Below are 17,788 nucleotides of genomic sequence, written 5' to 3' on the forward strand. Positions count from 1 at the left end.
GGCTGATACCTAAATTCCAGGCTAGCAGCAAACAGACCTAGCATTGACTGGGCGTTTCCTCTGTAGCTACATAAGAAGGAGAGACATCCACAAACACTAATGCTGTTCAGGCCAAACCTCGAATTTATACCTGTAAAGGCGACTGTGCTTTAGGTGAAATTTATTAGGCCTGCCTGGTTTTTTTCTCATATTTTGGGTATTGAGTTATCTGAGACTAAATTCCCATCTCATAAATACCATGTAGTATTATAGAAACTTCTTATGCTCTTCAGCTGCCTTACATAACTTCTTTCATATTCATGTTTTTCACCAGGTTACTTTACCAGTTTATCTGAACTTCACTCGTGCTGATCTGATTTTCACGGTTGACTTCGAAATAGCTACCAAGGAAGACCCTCGTAGCTTCTATGAACGTGGCGTTGCAGTTCTCTGCACTGAGTGAAAAGATTTGTTTTGACTGGAAATGCTGTAGTAATTGTCAGTCTTCTATGTAGTATTCACCCATACTTTTGTAACCTGGTTAGATGTTCAGATGGATTTGTGTTAAGTTGACTAGAAAGAAGGGGCAGGGCATTGGAAAGCTGGTAGGCTAGATTTCTTCGAAGGAGAATTGGATGGGAGTTTTAGATGGTTATTGGTAGATGCGATATTTGATGGATCATGTTATATGAAATAAAATCTATAGCAAGACTTTTGCCTCTATTTCTGGAAATATAATTCTTACGATGATTTTTTTGGTCTGGAAAAAATGTACCTATGATCTTTTCAGAGAATAACAAGTAATAAGTCAATATTCAAGCATATTGTTGACCTTCATACAGCTCACTCAGCAGCTGGTTCAGCTAACCTCCAGTAAAAAGAACCTTGGAATGTAAGTCTTCAGTGCAGTAAGACACAAAGCCTGACATTATCTGCTATGACATCTGATGACATTGCATGAATTATTTGCAATGAACTGGCTCTTGCTTGAAGTAACCTGGTTTTACACAGCTGCTGAGATGCATTCAGAAGCTAGAGTATCCTAAAAAAGACTTTCTTGTCCTATTGACCCACAGGGCTTCCTCTTTCTTAAGCTGCTTTTATGGTGAAATAAGGCTCCAGTTTCATGTCTCATTAAGCCCAGGAGGATAGTATTAAATGCTTAAACAAGGAGTTACAATCTTATTTTGGAGACTTGCATATCCCCAACTGTTACCAAATTAGGGGAGGTGAGAGTTCCTGCTGATTGCTTGGGTTGTTGTAATGGTTTGGGTTATTCACATGCTTTCTCTGATCCTAAGTTCATTGGGTAAGCATTTCTGCCCTTCTGACCAACCTGTCACAACGACTGTCTTCTCTAACAGTGGCTAGTACCAAGTGTTCAAAGATGCACAGGAAGAATACAGGTGCATAGCTTTTCAATCACAAAACAGAAATCTCAGGAGCGCCTTCCTTCCAGTGATTTCTCCTATGAAAGCAGTGACTTTCTGAACCTGCATCAACTCTAGTATTTTTTGTGATAAGTGGTTCTACAGCACAGGCCTATGCGGGGAGGAAGATTTGTTTCCTCAGCCTGCCTCACATGCTTGTTTCAGTTGGTGCCCACTAGTTGCTAAAACAGAAAATACTTGCTACTAAATAGAAAATACTCTCCCTATTGTTTGGTTCAGGTACCATCTGCAAAAGAAATCTCTACCAGGTTCATTCTTCAGAACAGTTTGTCCAATGATTTATTCATACCTCAGATTAAGTTGCACGTAATTTCTTTCTTCTTAGTTTTTCACTAATGCCCTCTGGAATGGAAATCCCTGGTTTTCTTTTAATGAGGCCATGTTTGGCCATGGTGCCATCACAGCCAGCTGTGAGCGTGGGCTGTGGAGCACTGCTCCCTGGGCTTGCAAGGAGGTCTGCAGAGGCCGAAGGGTTAACGCTCATCAGTAAGGAATGATCAGGTGTCAGCCACATGGAGGTAAATGCTTCTGTGGCTCTCCTCAGGTCAGATGATTGCAACAGGCTTCTCGGGAAATCCTTCTCTGGGCTAGGAAGTTCCGGGGGTGCTTTACAGTCATTTACTGTCTGAATTTCACCGACTGTTGTTTCTGGGCAGAGCCAGTCTGGAGGTTTAGGGAAGGACTCCCCATCTTCAGAACTGTCCGCATCCTCCAGAGCCATTGCTTTTGGGGCACCATTCGCCCATGGTGCAACTTTCATGCTACTTAAAGAACTCGAGCTGCAGTCAGAGTGAATGGATGCATCTTCTGAATCACCATCATAAGGATCTAAAAACTAAAATAAAGGTCTCCCTAAATACAGTGGATGCTTATTTGTCCATTAAAAAAAAAAAAAAAAAAACCACAACAAACAACACAAGAGGCAGCACACAGTGGGCTTTAAAACCACTTACAACGTAAGTCACAGACTTACTGTGGAAGTTTTTCTGTTTATCCACACATTTCCACCTATATTTTAAATTTTTGGACGCTACACTGAGAGCAAGGCTGCTGCATAATCAAACCTACTTGCAGTCCCCTGGAGTCCCTTGCTTTCCTGAGTCCTCCAGCAAGTGGGCTAGGCAGGACCTATTTAAGAGAAGTTGACACAGGTTTATGAAGCACCTTCCTATGCGTTATTGATCAAAGTAAAACCAGAGTAAGAATCCTAGAGAAGAAGCAGCCAGATTTTCCCCTTGCTAAAAGATAGTAAAAGGTGCATCTCAGTCTAACAGTGAAAGGCCTGGTAAAGTTGGCCTAAAATAAGGAGACTGAGGAGAGCTATGGTCTTACTGCACTTAAAACATTGCTATAAAGAGAACAATGAGTAATTTTATACCTTACCACCAGAGAAGTAAGCCAAATCAGCATTTAACTAATAGTAGACAAGATACAATTTAGAGTTTAGAGGGCTTCCCTCCCACTCAGGTCCCTTTTTGCTCTTTTACACAGGGGTGATCCGAAATTCTTCCTTGTTAGTTGGATTACAAATCTGTTGTCCCTTGGAGAGGTCTGTAACTAGCACCATCAAACCAAGGCCTTTCAATCGGTCTCAGTATTGCTGCTGCAACACCGAGGTTTCAGGTGTCACTCCCCCATGTGGTTACACAGACCTGGACCAAGAATTTCTTCATGAATTTATGCTTGAGAAGTGCATCATTCTGAAAGAGTGCTTATAGTCTGGGTCTATTAAAAAAACAAAAAAACACAAAAAAAAACCCCCACCCACACACAACAAAAACCAACAAAAAACCCCAAAGAGCTCCAAAAGAAAAGCTCCAAAGAGCCCAGAAGTCCCCCAGGCCTGGCCCGGCCCCTGCCTCAGCACCCTCGCTGAGAGCAGCCAGCTCTTTGTGCAGGCTGGCACCTCTGCCAGCCCCCCTTCCACCCAGCCCAGCCGTCAGGGTGCAGGCAGCCAGCTGGACTTCAGCCTCGTTCCTCCCAGGAGGCGGCCACGGACACCTCCAGCTTCCCCTGTGCCTTCTGGAAGGGAAAGCGGTGGCAGGTTCCTGGCAGACAGCTCTCGGCCACAGAGCACAGCGATTCGCACGGGCTAACCACGAGCATCAATTCTGAAGACCTTTACCCAGAAATTAAGTATTCAGTTCTCCACTCCAGGATCAGGTCTTTTTTCCATCAACATTAAATGCACTGGTTTGACAGAACAACGTTCAGGAAGTTACCAATATTCATAAGTACCTGCCACAGCAACGGAGCTGCCCCCTTAATCCCAGCCAAAACAAGACAGAGGTTCTCCACCCAGAGCCGTAGAAATCCCGCTGGACCAGAGCTGCTGAAAGTTACCCCTCAGAAACAACCCAGTTCAGCTTTAAGCACTTGTTAGCAGAGAGGTGCCTATGCTGCATTTGTCTGCCTAAAACACCGGCGCTTTCCTGCCTCATCCCTCCAGAATCAGTTTTGGTAAAATTAATAGCAGTTGTAAGGAAGAGCCTGATGGATAGAATAGTGCTGGGTTTGGCGTTGTTGGGGTTTTTTTCCCCTTTCCTTTTACAGTCACAAAACCAACAACCCCAGCAACCACGCCTCAGACTCTCCCTACTGAGACTGAAGGAAGAGCTGGATACCCACCAGGGAATCTCATCACCAAAATGCTTCAGGGAGTCGGTTCTTACCTCCGCGCTGGATTCAGACTCCGACTCCGTACTTGACTCTACTATGCACTTCTGCTGCAGAGGAGGAAGGGAAAGAAATGCTACTGAAAGCAGAAGTTACCACAGCTTCAGGTTGAAGCTGAACTTCCAGTACAAACTGCAGATGCTGTCTTTCTCCAAAGCTTTCCCATCTGAAGCCAGCTTGTCCTTCCAAATATCCCACATTTGTGGTGCTGGTTGGGTTGTGCAAGTGAGACATATGGGAAAAATAGAAGTCTCCTCCAAAAAAAAAATATAACGGGAAGCTATCCAGAACATGCCCTGCATTTGCTAGGAACAGTAATCCCAGGTCCGTAAATAACTTTACAAAATGTTTTTTTGATTTGCACTGAGGTTTTGTTTGTTTCTTTGCTTGTGGTGGGCCTACATCTCAGAAATGTAACTGCAGATACATGACTGAAACGACATCCTCATTTTTTCCGAAGCTCTTGCTACAGAGCCCCCACAAACAAAGAGCCCCCTCGCTCCCGGGGCCGCAGCACAGGAGTGGAACAGCTCCCTTCCCCCTTTCTATTTCTTTGCAGGTGACACCATTTGAATTAATTCTTTCACACATGTTCTTCATGCACTCTTCCAGCACAGCTAGCTGCACTAGCAGCTAATGACAAAGCAGCTAACACTTTCTAAATTACATTTTACTAGGGAAGAAGCAGCAGCAGCAGCAATTAGAAAAAAGTTACCATGTATTTACGTGCCAGTCTTTCTATGTAGTCTGGGCTTTTAACAGAATCCTTCATTTCCTGAGCATCTACTGAAACAGGCAGAGGGTAGGAAAGCACATATTAGAGAAAATCCTCTCACAGATAAATTGCCCCGACATGGTAACTCCCTTTGTGCTAGAAAGGTCGCTCAGTCCTCCACAAGGTCTGTGTTGAGTTCTCAATCAAAGGCAGCTTCTGTTTAGAAAACAAACAAGAAGCAGCTACTGTCTTTTGCCAAAATAGTGACTTGATTCACTGGTCCTTCACGCAGCATGAAAAAAGAAATTTTTATTTTTTTTTTAAGAGAAGCTTATACTCTGTAAAGCAGATTTTTTTTCTTTTCCCTTTTTTTTTTTTTAAAGGCACTACAAGTTTTCTGAACCCTCAAAGAGGTACTTGCACTCAAGACATCAAACCAGACTAGAGGGGGACAAACGCAAAGCCATGCCGAGAGCCAGCCCTCTGTCCCAGCCCTCCCGCCCTGGCACCCGGTCCCCGTATGCCACCCCCAAACCGGGCTCTGCTCCAGGGCGCTCCCTTCTCCCCGTACCCTCCATGGGCTGCCCAGCCCCACACCGCTTCCTCCGCCGCTGCCTCTTCTCAGCTGAGGCCATCCTGCTCCCAGTGCCTTCGCCCTCCTCCAGCTTTATAGGCCTGGGCCCCTGGCTGCCCCACCTCTGCCCCCGCCTCTCCACATGCCCCGCTCACCTCCCCCAGCCTGGAAGCTTCGCTCGTTCAAAAAAGATGGGAGTGAAGCAAGGAATAAAGAGAGAAAAGTGCTCCTGTGAAAGCACGCTGTGCCACTGCTGGCAGCTCCGGACTGCTCTTCATGGTGGGATCCCCAGAGCTGACTGTGGGGAGTGGAAACACGCACAAAATAGCCTGGCAGTTTGAGTCCTCTACTCATTACGCTTCTCCAAGTGCGTATATATAAAGCACATGTATATGCAGGCGTGCACACACATCTACAGCTGAGTTTGCAAGGTCTGCTGGCCAGAGACGCCATGCTCTCCCTCCACTCTCACCAATTCATCGCCTGTAGCCCCATTTTGTTCAGGCGACCTTCAGGCTGAGGGAAGATCGTCAGCAGTCAACGGGAAAACCACCCGCCCCCTCCAGGGGCGGCCAGGACACCCAAAGGCGTTTCCTCCTGCCCTTTGCTGCAGCAGACCATCTCCCATCTGTTGGCTAGACAGTTGTGCTCGGACGCACAGTGCTTTCTAAGCATCTCTCTTAATCACTTACAATCCACCACATGTGATTTGGAGGTCTTAGATAGCATCACCCTTACTTGCCATCGCTCGCTAAGAAAAGGAACAACAATTTTGCTATTTTTAAATACAAGGAATAGTATTTTTTCAGATTTATCTGAGAACTATGACTCAGGCCCATTTTTCACAAAGAACTAGAGCTGATTTGACCCTTTAAAGGCCACATCTCCATTCCCCTTCTTCTCTTCGTTTTTGTAGGGAAATGAGGAACTAATTCTGTTTACTTTCTCAAATCAAATTCCTCTTCTTCCCATTATTTCCTTCCTATCTAGCTTTCTTGCATCTTCCTGCACAATGCAGCAGGTGCTATTGTTTTAGATTAATTTTACAATGAGTATAAAAGCCTCAGTAAAACAAGCATCTCACTGGGGCCAGCAGTGGGTTGTCACTCTGAAAAGGCACAGGAGGAAGGCCCTGGGGAGGTGACAGTGAGAGCAGCTGCAGTGGAAGCAGCTCACGAACTTCGCCAGCCTTCTGCCACCAGCTGAGCTACAACCAGGGGCACACATCTCTTTTCCTCCCAGACACCTCCTTTGCCATCTCCTTACCTTCTCTACCCAGGCCAGGACCATCTGATGGTTACTGCCTCTCTTTGGATTCTCCAACCACTTTCAAAACAAAACAGGGCAGCCAAAAGTCTCATCCAGCATCCCCCAGCGAGGTGGAGCTAAGCAGCACTGTTAGTGCCTGCCGTGCCAGCTGAGTTGAATGAGTGCATGCAATCATCATCCTTAATCCAAACACATGGCTTGGAGTCGTTTCTCCCACAAAAGCCTGCTCAAAATTAGCTACTGATGCTTTACAGGCAACAGATGTTAGCAACAAGGCCGCGGCACCTGGGGCTTAAGAGAACTAACTGTTGGTCTGCCAGGGATTACAGGGGAAATGGTGACTGCAAGGTTGAGACCAGCCCAAGGACTGCACAACAAACCCACTGCCAGCACCCGGCTGGGCAGGGGTCGGGCAGCAGGGGCACAGTCAGACAACAGATTTCCAAGAAAGATTTTTGGGGTTCCACTTTCCAAAGCACGCACATAATGCCATCGCCAAGGCAGGGCAGCCTTCAGCCAGATGCGGCTGGTGCAGCATGAACAAGGAGGGCAGCTGGAGGGTTCCAGAGGCACAGAAGTGCTCGCTTGGGCTGCTTATTGCAAGCATTTACTGCACTGCTGCTCAGTGTCTTGGCTCTCCTCGTCGCTCTTGCAAAAAGCCCTTGACCCTGCACAGCCCTTGTGCCAGCCCCAGGTAGCTCTAATTTCCCGAGCCCAGGCTACCTGGCCAGACGAGAACGTAGGTAATAACACGCTTCGTCGCCTGTTTCCAAAGGAGTCATAGCTCCTTCTCCTCGGGTGCCCGCTGTCTCACTGCTTCACCGGCTGCCCCCAGGAGGCCAGTGCTGTGAAAGCCTCTCTCAGCAGATCAGTTCAGCCTCTACGTTACAACTTTCCATCTAATAAATCACACGTGCCTCTCCGTCATTCCTTAAAAACATAATCCCCCCTGCCGTTTGAAATGCAGTTGACTTCTATGCAGAGACAAAACACGCTAGATGATTGTCTGCTGTGAGATGTGCTGGAGGAAAAACCTTAGAAAACTCATTTGTCCAAGATGAAAAAAACTTAAAGCTCTGGGGCTGGGGCCAGCAGAGCGCAGCTTTTGCAGAGCAGACACTAAGGCTGGAGCAGAGGCTGCCCGAGGCTGCGTGTCCGCCCGGGAAGGGCCGTGTCTCGCTTCTTGTCTGCAGAGCAGCCAGGACTGCTGTCTTTGGGAGCAGATTTAGGAGGCAGTTAATGTTCATCTTGAATTATTAATTAATAACCTTGAATACCTCCTGTTAGTCAATGGAAGTGATTTTCATTTAGCTGCAGATTGTATCTGTGCGCTGTGAAGAGGGACCCATGTTTGACTCACAGATACCTTGTTCCAAGCAAACCTCCTGCTGTAAGAAATGCAAAAAGCACAGGATGAACTGGGGCTTTTGGCTCTCCGCATGCAGCTCTGCGGCCACCTGGGTGCTCCAGCTGTGGTTTGCGGTCTGATAAGCAGGCTGAAACCAAAGCAATCAAGCAAATAATACTTTTTCTTCATGGGGACGGGAGAAGGTGACCTCTCAGGAAAAAAACGGAATGAGCTCTTGATCTTTGAAGGCCAAGATGAAGCAAGATCAGTCTTTCTCCTTAAAGCCACAGCCCTTCCATAAGAGCAGGTTTCCACCCTGCCCAAAGAGCCCAGGCGACACTTTCTACTGCTTTTTTCTCCCTTTACTCTCAGACCAGCGTCACCCTGCCCCCCAACAGCCACCACCTCTCCCGGTGGCTCTATGGCTGTAGGGGCTCATCTGCTCCTGCTGCTGCTGCCCCTCCAGCTGCCAGCCAACGACAAGACGGATTATCCACAGGGCACCTCCGGGAGGATCAGAACGAGCAGAGATTTTTCTATTAATTTTGGCAGAGGGCTTGACAGAAGCACACACCTGTCCTACTATGAGTCGTCTTTGGAGGGCAATGCCTATCTCCAAAGTTTGATCCTCAGGTACTGCTGGAACTGCCATATGGCGATGAAGCCCAACACCAGTATTGCTTGTGCTATTTAAAGCTTAGGAATCATGTCTTTCCTGCATAAAACATTTTAAAAAATGCAAGATGGGATTGTATTGTAGTGAAAGGGGTTTTACTTCATTTGCAATAGGGAAAAATTGAAACAAGATAATCCAAATTAAGTTCATCAGATGAAGCAAGTGCAGATCAGAGAATGAAGGTCTGCAGCTGTCAAACCTTGACTTTTGGTCAACCCACCGCTGAACGCTAATCACGAACATTTCAGTCAAGCCTGGGAGTGCTGTGGGAAGCTAGAAACAAGATGCTGCAGAACTGCCAGGTCTCGTCTCACGCTGCATGTTTCTGCCTATAAGCAGCGGAGGAAATCTTTCAGGCTCCACTTCCTATTAAAATCAAGCTGTGAGCAAAGCCATTAAAAGCACAGTTTACAGCTGTTTTGCAGAACAGAAATTGGCTTTATCCTTTACTTCATATGCACTTGTACATACGGTGCAGTATATGACTGGAAGTACGGCCAAACAACTGTTGCTGCGGTTTCCTCATTCCCGCAGCTTACCCCAAGAAGTGCTACGGCTCCTCTTATTGTTAATATATGGCTGGTAGTTCTTCACAAAAATAAAAAGAGAGAGCGAAGGCAGCCTTTAAGTTCCTGTACTCACAGCTCTTTCCACATAACAACATCTCGTTCCTATCTTCATGAAGTCTTCTCCCCGTGATGCACGCCAGAAGGGTGTGGGAGACAAAGAAATGTCCTTGGTGCCTCCGGTCTGTGAGTACAGAAGTGCTACACTCAGAGGCAGACCTTCTGAATACTCCCAAGGAACCATATCCAAAATACTGGATATTACATGGTACCAAAATCATAAGGAGTTGATAAGATTCTTAGTTTTCTCTTGCACGTAAGGGGCAGCATCACCTGGGGACCTGAACTGGAGGTTAGAAAACATAGCTTTGGTTCTTGACTATTTTTTTTGTGTCTTGGGGCATGGAATCATTGACCTTGGAAAAATCACGTCAGCCTTTTTTAAATCTTGTTTTCCCACTTGCAAAATGTAGGTGTAATGCTGGTTTTCTTTAATCTGCCTTCGGAATGTCACAGTTGGCCAGGGAAGAGGAAAGACACCGCATTTTCTCAAAACAAAGATAAAACCAAACATCTCGCTGTAGCAGAGTATTAATAACCCAGGAAGCCATGCTGGCATTTGGAGAGGGAATTTCATTTTTAAATACTGGCTGGACTACTGCTGGTTTACTTCCAAGTTTGTTCGTGCATACTGGAGAGGAAATATTTTGCCTTACTTGAGATACAGCTCTTTAGTCACCCACCCATAGATTTCTTTGAGAGGTGGATGCTGTTCTGAAGATGAAGTATTTTATAGTAATGTCGCTGAAGCGTCCACATCCCCTGCTTTCCTTTGAGGCTGTAGGAGTAAGGCATTTTGGCTGCCCCCGTTCCCTCAGCCACCTCCTAAGGTACAAGACCGGGGTTTCGTAATTAGGATACTGAGGAGGCAAGGAAGGTGATCAGAGTGTGCATACGCAGGCTCCCTCTCCTAAAACCCCAGTTATATGTGACTAATATGTTTGGTTTTTTTTTAAATAGCCTCCGTACATTCCTCCTCTTAGCTCAGTTTCATCAGTAGTTGCATCATCTGAAGAAAGTGGGATGTGGAGTCGAACTGAAGGCTGACACACCTCAGCCCACCTGCCCGAAGAGCCGCAGTTGGGCTGCTGGACCGATTTCTCAGCGTGCTCTGCAGGCGGTAACGCGGCAAAGTCTTTGAACAAAGCAGCTCCGGCGTCCCCACACGTACATCCACGCCAAAGGCGTTGCTGTTTCCAATGTGCAATGTGATCTAATCCTATCAGGTGAAGGACAAAGGTTACTCTGGAGACTTATCTTACGTATGTTCTGCCCCGCTTTAATTTTACTTTAAGGTTTTGCCGAATTTTGGGGCCTATTTAATGAAAGCCGCCTGCTCTCTGGCATGTGGAGTTCTTACTTGCCTGGATATGTGCATGGCTTCTGGGGATGAATATTGCTTATTTTTGCTACTTCCAGTGGATTTCATGCAAACTGAACATCCAGGGATGCATTAGCATCACTTGAGGAATACAATACATCAGTCAGCCACTTGTTTGCAGTTTCAGCCTTTCCTGTTAAATATTACGGTTGTACTGCTGTTTAGACAGGCAGGGTGGACAGCACAAAAGCTGAGCAGGGGCTTTGTAAACTGGGCGAGCGCTAAGCTGAGTTCTTGCAATAAGCAAGACTGGTTAGCAAGTTTTAGGAAACCTTTCAAAGCCCCTTGACCAGTGACCATGCAGTAAGCTTGATCCATATGCTCAGGTGAGACTGCCAAGCTCCAGGTGAAGCATCTGCGCTCAGCCTAGACTCACTCTGGAACTGGAACTGCCTTGCTACCAGCAGCTCAAATTTGAAAGCTTTTCAGTTTAAAATTACAGAGCTCTCTCACTTTGGCTGGGGTCTGTGGGATCCTACAGGTATAACAGGACCGCAGGGTGACAGCAGTGTTCACAGAACAAGACGGTACGAATGCGCCCTTTTTCTATCTGAAGGTATCAATATTCCATGGATCCCCAAATTCACCCCTTCAGCCAGGCAAAAGTGGCATGAGGATTCAGAACAAATCTATTATCTCATTCTTCAGGAAAAGAAAGCCTGGAAATCATTTTTGGCCAAACCATGCATGGGAATCACAGGTGTTTATAGGGTTTGTCTTGCTTTCTTATTGCTCACTGGAAAGCAGACTGGAGGAAAAGCACAGGAGACTCACGGAGAACTGAGCAGGAGGAAAACTCTTAATTCTTATGACTCCATTCAATGAATGTTACAGCCTGTTATCATCTGCTGCTCAGGATCTAATTTCAGACTGAAATGGTGCACCTGGTCCCTAGTGTTGCAGTACATGCTGACAGCATTAAGAGTCAAAGTCAGCATCTGCAAGGAACGTCTTCACCGAGCCAGCACGACCCTCCCTTAGGGATCTGCCTTGTGCAACAGCCTTAGCATTTGGCTTAGCTTCCCGGAGCATTTTCATATGTCCTGGCCCAGCAGCTGCTGAAATCCTGCTTGGGTGTACTGTCAGGAAACGTATCTCGTGCTCGCCTCGCGAGCAGAACAGAAGGGACCGACGGGGCTCCACGGCAGGTGCTTACAAGGACTGGCCCCACTGTGTTTGAACCTGCTCCCCTTTCACTTCGCACAGCGTTGCTTCAGGAATGGAGCCGGGCATCTTTAGCTGGAGTGCTGGAAATAATAGTTCATACGTCAGCTGGGAGCCCTTGGGAATGAAGATGCTGTACACATACATATTTGTACAACTTACAGTAGAAAAATAAAAAATGCCTCTCCTTCTCTCAGGGCACTGTCAAATGCCAGGTACCTTTTCTGACCACAGGGACAGAATACCACGGGACCAGGAGGTGTATTTCCTAATTTCTTAATGCTTCATCTTCAGATCTGCCTCAACATGTATAAGCTTTGACCAAAACTAATATCTGCGTTTTAGAAAATGACTAAAATCAAGTATGTTGTTCCAAATTGCTAAAACACAGCAAATGCCTTTAAGTAATTAACTCTAGAAGGGATGAGCATGGCAAACTCGCTAGCTCAGCCACCGAAGAACCTGAAGAAAATGAGCAACAGCAGCACACTGCCTTTGCAGTCCCACTTTCAGTGCCTCAGTAACAACCTGGGAGACGAGGCAACAAGAATATCCCAGTCATTCATACATACCTCATCACATCATCCCCTGCATTACTCTTAATTAAAAAAAAAAAAAAAAAAAGTATTTCTACATCTAGCTGAACCTGTGCTCCTGTTTCCCTAGAAAAAGTCTGAAGGAGGGGGTGGCTCTTCCCAGAAGCCTTGCCTTCCCAACCCCATCAACCAGTGCTTCTCTTAACATCCTAAGAGAGACAGCAATAATGGGGAGAGTCAGATGGACTTGGTCCTTCTTAATCCCCTAGACTTTTCAAGGCCCTTAGCTGTAGTTTCCTGGATGTATAGATTCAGCGTGGATCTACCACGGGATTTCATGAAGCAAGCAGGACCCAGCCCTATCCGTAACAATGATGATTTTGAAGCTTTAATTGTACTACACGACTTCAACCACTGCACAAAGGAACCTTAGGATAACTTCAGAAATTTTACGGTACATTAATGACAGGACTAAGTATTATGGATATTATTATTATTGTTATTGCCATACCTACTTTAGGGCACATGAAAGTTTTTTCCTTAATTTTTCACCAGTACATTCTAGAATTGGAAACGTTTGCTCTTTGCTCACAGACGTCACCGTCCCACACTGGTAGCAGAGCAGCTGTAACAGAGTTTTCTAGAAATCCCACAGATCTTGAAGGCTCGACCTCCATGGGTGAAGGGCATTCAGGCACCCGGGGCCATTCGGACTCTGCAGTAGTTCTAGATTTCTGAGATAGTTCACATGAATCCACTAATTTTGATGGAACAGCAGCTGTCTCCTTACCAATTATTTCCATTGGTGTCTGAAAATCATTTTCTGGTTCCACACAAATATCACTGTGGGACTCTCTAACTGGCAGGACTGAGTTTCCAGGTGTAAGAACAAGTTGTGGATCTTCTAAATGGAAAACATCTCTCAAATCTGCTGCCTCTGGCATGCTGTGTAGAGGTTTAATTCCCTTCTGGTGTTTACCGCTAGTGAAATTCATACCGCAGTCTGCATGAAGTGATCCATCTTCTGAGCAACCACAATAAGCATCTAAAAACTAAAATAAAATTACTCCAAGTAAAGAGGTGAGTTCTGTGCTACCAGGTCCCTTTCCCACCAAAGGAACCACTGAGCGATGTCTGGGTGCGAGGTGTCCTGCAGGCTTCCAGCGCACAAAACTGTCTGCCACAGGGGCCAGCGAAGGCAAAGCAAGATCGCTGGAGAGCGGGCGTTTTGGCAAGCAGAGCACAACCCTCGGGGGCACTGTGCGGCGGAGACTGTCACCGTTAGTTTCCTAAATCACTCTCCACATCTTTTTATGTAACTTCTACTTTGCAACAGAAGCCAGTTAACAGCTTTTGAAATACTGTTTCAGGAAAAACTAGTGGAACAGTATTTGAAAAGGTCTCTCCTGGGGAAAAAATGAGGAGTTTTTTTGATTTAAAAACTATTATGGACTGTGTTTTTTTCTAATACAGAAAGGCAACTCAACAATATCATTTACAACCAGCCATAAATGGGTAAGAAAAAAATGGCATAGTGAAATAGACTTGGAAACCATACTTGTGTATTTTAAAGCACTAATAATGAAGTGCTTGGCTAATGGTTCACATCAGGAGAACCCTGTGCAGTGTACAACCAAACACCCTCTGCCCCGCACCCTCCTCTTCCTCATCACCCCATCGAAATGGCACCTTGCTACAAAAGGACGCGCGTCTCCGTCTCCTCTTCATGCTGCTGCTGCTAAGGATACTGAACGCTCCTCTGATGCAATTCCATCTGCTCCTCCTTGGACCAGCCATACTTTGGATGGAGTTTCGTTCACTGGTTCTTCTTTTTAGCCTTAATTTTTAAAAAATACAATGTTTTATACAATATGCTAGTACCAAAGCAGATCTTTGTTCGGAAATCACTTTTCATTGTCCAGTATGACTTATGCAGGTGTTTCCTAGGTAAGGTTTGCTTTGTTGAAAGTACAGAACATTTACACAAGATCACTGCATAACGAAGTACCAGAAACATACAAACAGATCTGAAATTCAGGTCACTCCTTCTTCAGGGTGCCCTCACTATTAAGCAAATCCTGATACAAGAAAAGTTTAATTTAGGCACAGGCAGAAGACCATCTGAAATGATCTATTTGCCAAGGCTTCTACTGTCAAAGTAAGACCTCCAAATACAAATTAAGAACCTGAATAAATGAACATTTCATAGTTAGCTGTAAATGAATGCAAAATACCTGAAAAAAGACTCATCGGCAAGACACATCATTGCCCGTGAAGGCTATACTCACAGTGTTTATGTATGACGTGGGCTATCAATAGCACATTCTAGATGCATTTTTATTTCAAAACCGAATAGAGTTCCCCCCTTCATTCCTCACAAAGAATTTACCTGTGTATTTTTTTCTCCTCCTTTCCTTGTTACATTTGGAAATCCATCAAGTTCAATTGATTGCTGCAGTCTCTAGGACAGTGAAAGCTACTTTTCTTCACTGCTGCCACCCGAAACGTAGGCTGTACGGCACGCAACGGCGGGAGCCTTTCGCTGGAGCGGCAGGGGCACCAGCACTTCGGCTCCTAAGGTTCAAAAATCCAAAACACATAGTTTCCTTCCAGAGAGAGCAGCAGAACCAGGTACTTCTGAATTCAGCATCCCAGCGCCTGAACCCTGGCGTGATTTCAAAAGGACTGTTATCAATAGGAAAACGTTCTGATGAACTTTAATGATCCCTCGAATTGTCAGTGGTGTAAGCGCTGAACTGGGAGGCAAGGAGAGAGCGCAGCACCAAGCTGTGCCAAGTTTTACTGTAATCGCTATTCAGAGTGGTTGGCTCCACTGCCCCGCAGCTCAAAGAAGGAGAAACATTTTAATATCGGCACCCAACCCTTTGCTGAACTTTGTTGCGCATTTCTGCTTAGACGAAACGAACTTGTAAGCCCCGGGCAGTCCTGCACCGTGAGCCCCACCGCAGGGTCAAAGAGCCCGGAAAAAAATGGAGTTCTTGTGAAGGACACCCAGCCTTTCCTAAACTCCGCTGTGGTGCTCTGCAACACTTCACTGCTGCTAAAACAGCAGCAAAACATGAGAGGACTGTGAACTGCTCCAACAGGGAGCTGGGCGAGGGCACCTCTGACAGCAAACGTATTTCAGCAAAAAGCTGGCAACAAGAGGGGAGCTCCGCAGCCTGTGCCACAGCAAAGCCCGCCGTCGTCGTGTCCTTCGTGCACGAGCTAAGGCCTGACTGCTCAGTGTAACGCAGGAGGCGACTCAAGACACCAACACGTTCTCACGGCAAGAAATACTGGAGATGATAACCTGCGAGTTCCACCTGAATTCTTCTCGAACAGATAGATTAGTTTTCAAGGGAGGTAAAGACTTGAGTCAAAGACTTGGGCCATCACTTCACTGACCAACTGGAAAAGTCTGTCTTCAGCTTTTTTGCCACTGTAAATTTTAGATTTCAGCGTACTAACTGGAAGATATTTTCACAGTGTTTTACACATTATAAAGGTCTTGTAAAAAAGATTTTCATCACAAGACATACGTATCTTAAAATCCACCTGCTTTTAAGCCCTTTGTTTTGGTAAACCACTAAGAATTTTTGCCGGTGAGGCCTTGGAGAAATTACCCAAAGCAGGCTGAAACCTGTCAGCCCGACAGCCTTCAACGTTTGCGCATCACCGAGACGGAGGGGCGTACCTTCTGATCGCTTCCGTCAGCCGCGCACCAGACTGCCAGCCAGTGCTCGCGTACCCACGTCTTTAATTGTGCAACTCCTCACCAGCCAGAAGGCTGCATCTGTTTTGATGTCATACTCATTGCTGTAGCAACAGTAGCTTCGTTACTACGGCACAGGAAGGTAACGGAATGCATTGAAGGCATCTCATCCCGGTCACGCCGCCTCCAGCAGCATGGGATTTATATTTATTAAAGTGACTAGATCTGCCCTAGCCCCCAGGCTGGGGCGTGGGGAAACCAAACCTCTTGCCTCCCTGCCCAAGTCATTTAACATCGCCTACGCCACTGCCGTGGTAAGCGCCAGCCGCCTCCGCAGTCCCTGCGAGATACCTGTAACTTGAAGCAATTTGGGACACTTTGTGTCATGGCACAGAACCGCAGCTGGGGAAGACAAATGCCCCACACTCAGCAACCCGTGACTTCAGGCCGGGTTGCTGGTGCCACGAGGCCGTTCCGCTGGTCACTAGGAGCTGGAACAAGCTTTGTACCAACTTTGGACAAGTGACAGGGCACGTAAAGCACCGGGAGCTGCGGGAGAGAACCATTCCCGAAAGGCACGTTTCCTTTCGTAAACCACAGAAGGAAAGCGACATCCATTTCCTCTCTCCACTCCTACTGCGACACCTCCCTATTGAAGCAGGGCAACGTCACCTAGTACAAGCACCGTCCCAGGAACACCGCTACCTTTCCGGTGGAACAGTTGGGCTGTAGAAAAACAGCAGCCTTCAGGCACATCAGGCCTTCAGCAACTGCGTAAGCAGTATGGAAGTTTTTTGGTTTGCTACACGGTCCCTTACATATTTCATTTTGAAGAATTCAGAATGATTTGCAAGGCGGCGAGCACCTCAGTCTGTGCAAAAACACCAGTTTGAAGTGGCTGCCAAAAGGCCAGCCTAACGCATGGGCTAGCAGAACCGTGCTCTGTGTGTCCACCACTCTGTCCGGTGAGTGAAGCCCAAGGTGGACCCTCCCCGCCCCCAGACAAGTGCTGCTTTGATGTAAGCACATAGCATCTACTGCTTTCAATGAGCTTGCAGGAAGCGGATTGTTTTAGGTACCTGAAAGACACTGCTACTACCAAAACCAGTCGTGCTTTCACCTTATCACAAAAACAAGAGCATCTAACAGAGCTCAAGTATTGGGTACGAAACAGCCAACAACAGATGCAAATAGGAAACTAAATCAAGACCTACGAGAGATCAGGGGCAAGACGCTCGGAACTGAATGACTTCATTGAACTCAAGCTCATTTTAAATACCAAACGTTGTGTCCAAAGCCAGTGCCTGGCAGGCAGGGGGAGCTCGCCGGAGCTGGCAGCAACTCCCATTCCCTTTTACCCCTCTCCTTCCAAGAGGAGGGCCGAGGAATGCAGAAGGCAGCACAACCTCATCATTTCTTGAAAGCCTGTATGAGGTAGCACTGACAACCTAGCCTGGCGTGCCGAAGGCGTTGCCTCAGTACAGCACAATGGAGCCTAGGCTCCATTTGCAGTCTTCAAAAAATCTGCTGGAGTATCAACACCAGTCAAACCTAATGAGGCAAATAATCAGTTTTTCAGATGAGAAATGTCTTGAGATCTTTGACAGCTACCCAGCTCTTCTGCTTTTATGTGGTACTCGTTTGTAGTGGCACTGCGGAGCAGGCAGTATTACCTACA

General features: G+C 46.5%; 2 protein-coding genes across 4 annotated transcripts in view; one reads left to right on the top strand and one right to left on the bottom strand.

Annotated features, from left to right (window-relative positions):
- The window catches only part of DYNC1H1 (dynein cytoplasmic 1 heavy chain 1), a 46,438-nt gene extending 45,748 nt beyond the window's left edge, over nt 1-690 (top strand). Inside the window, exon 78 of the mRNA XM_087747717.1 lies at nt 314-690. Coding sequence (XP_087603843.1) covers nt 314-442 — 129 coding nt within the window. The 3' untranslated portion in view covers nt 443-690. The remainder of the gene's footprint in view (nt 1-313) is intronic.
- On the bottom strand, nt 494-17,753 carry LOC148056854 (uncharacterized). 3 transcript variants are annotated; one of them, XM_087747720.1, is made up of 7 exons: nt 14,785-17,753; nt 14,085-14,232; nt 13,186-13,447; nt 4,822-4,889; nt 4,103-4,156; nt 2,499-2,558; nt 494-2,265 (listed from the first exon to the last, which is right to left on the bottom strand). In XM_087747720.1, exons 2-7 carry the CDS (start codon nt 14,190-14,192, stop codon nt 1,726-1,728), a joined length of 1,092 nt encoding a protein of 363 aa, XP_087603846.1. In that variant the 5' UTR covers nt 14,193-14,232; nt 14,785-17,753; the 3' UTR covers nt 494-1,725. The 3 variants fall into 3 exon arrangements, 1 of the variants encoding a protein (XP_087603846.1); XR_015702323.1 differs by lacking the exons at nt 13,186-13,447; nt 14,085-14,232; nt 14,785-17,753 and adding an exon at nt 5,393-5,485 and having other exon boundaries at nt 2,129-2,265; nt 2,404-2,558; nt 2,809-5,037; XR_015702325.1 differs by lacking the exons at nt 13,186-13,447; nt 14,085-14,232; nt 14,785-17,753 and adding an exon at nt 5,393-5,485 and having other exon boundaries at nt 2,203-2,265; nt 2,809-5,037.
- Between the last annotated feature and the right edge of the window lie 35 nt (nt 17,754-17,788).

This window comes from Nipponia nippon, unplaced genomic scaffold, assembly GCF_047370975.1.
Source record: "Nipponia nippon isolate SJK-2023a ecotype South Korea unplaced genomic scaffold, ASM4737097v1 scaffold_11, whole genome shotgun sequence".
Lineage (NCBI taxonomy): Eukaryota > Metazoa > Chordata > Aves > Pelecaniformes > Threskiornithidae > Nipponia > Nipponia nippon.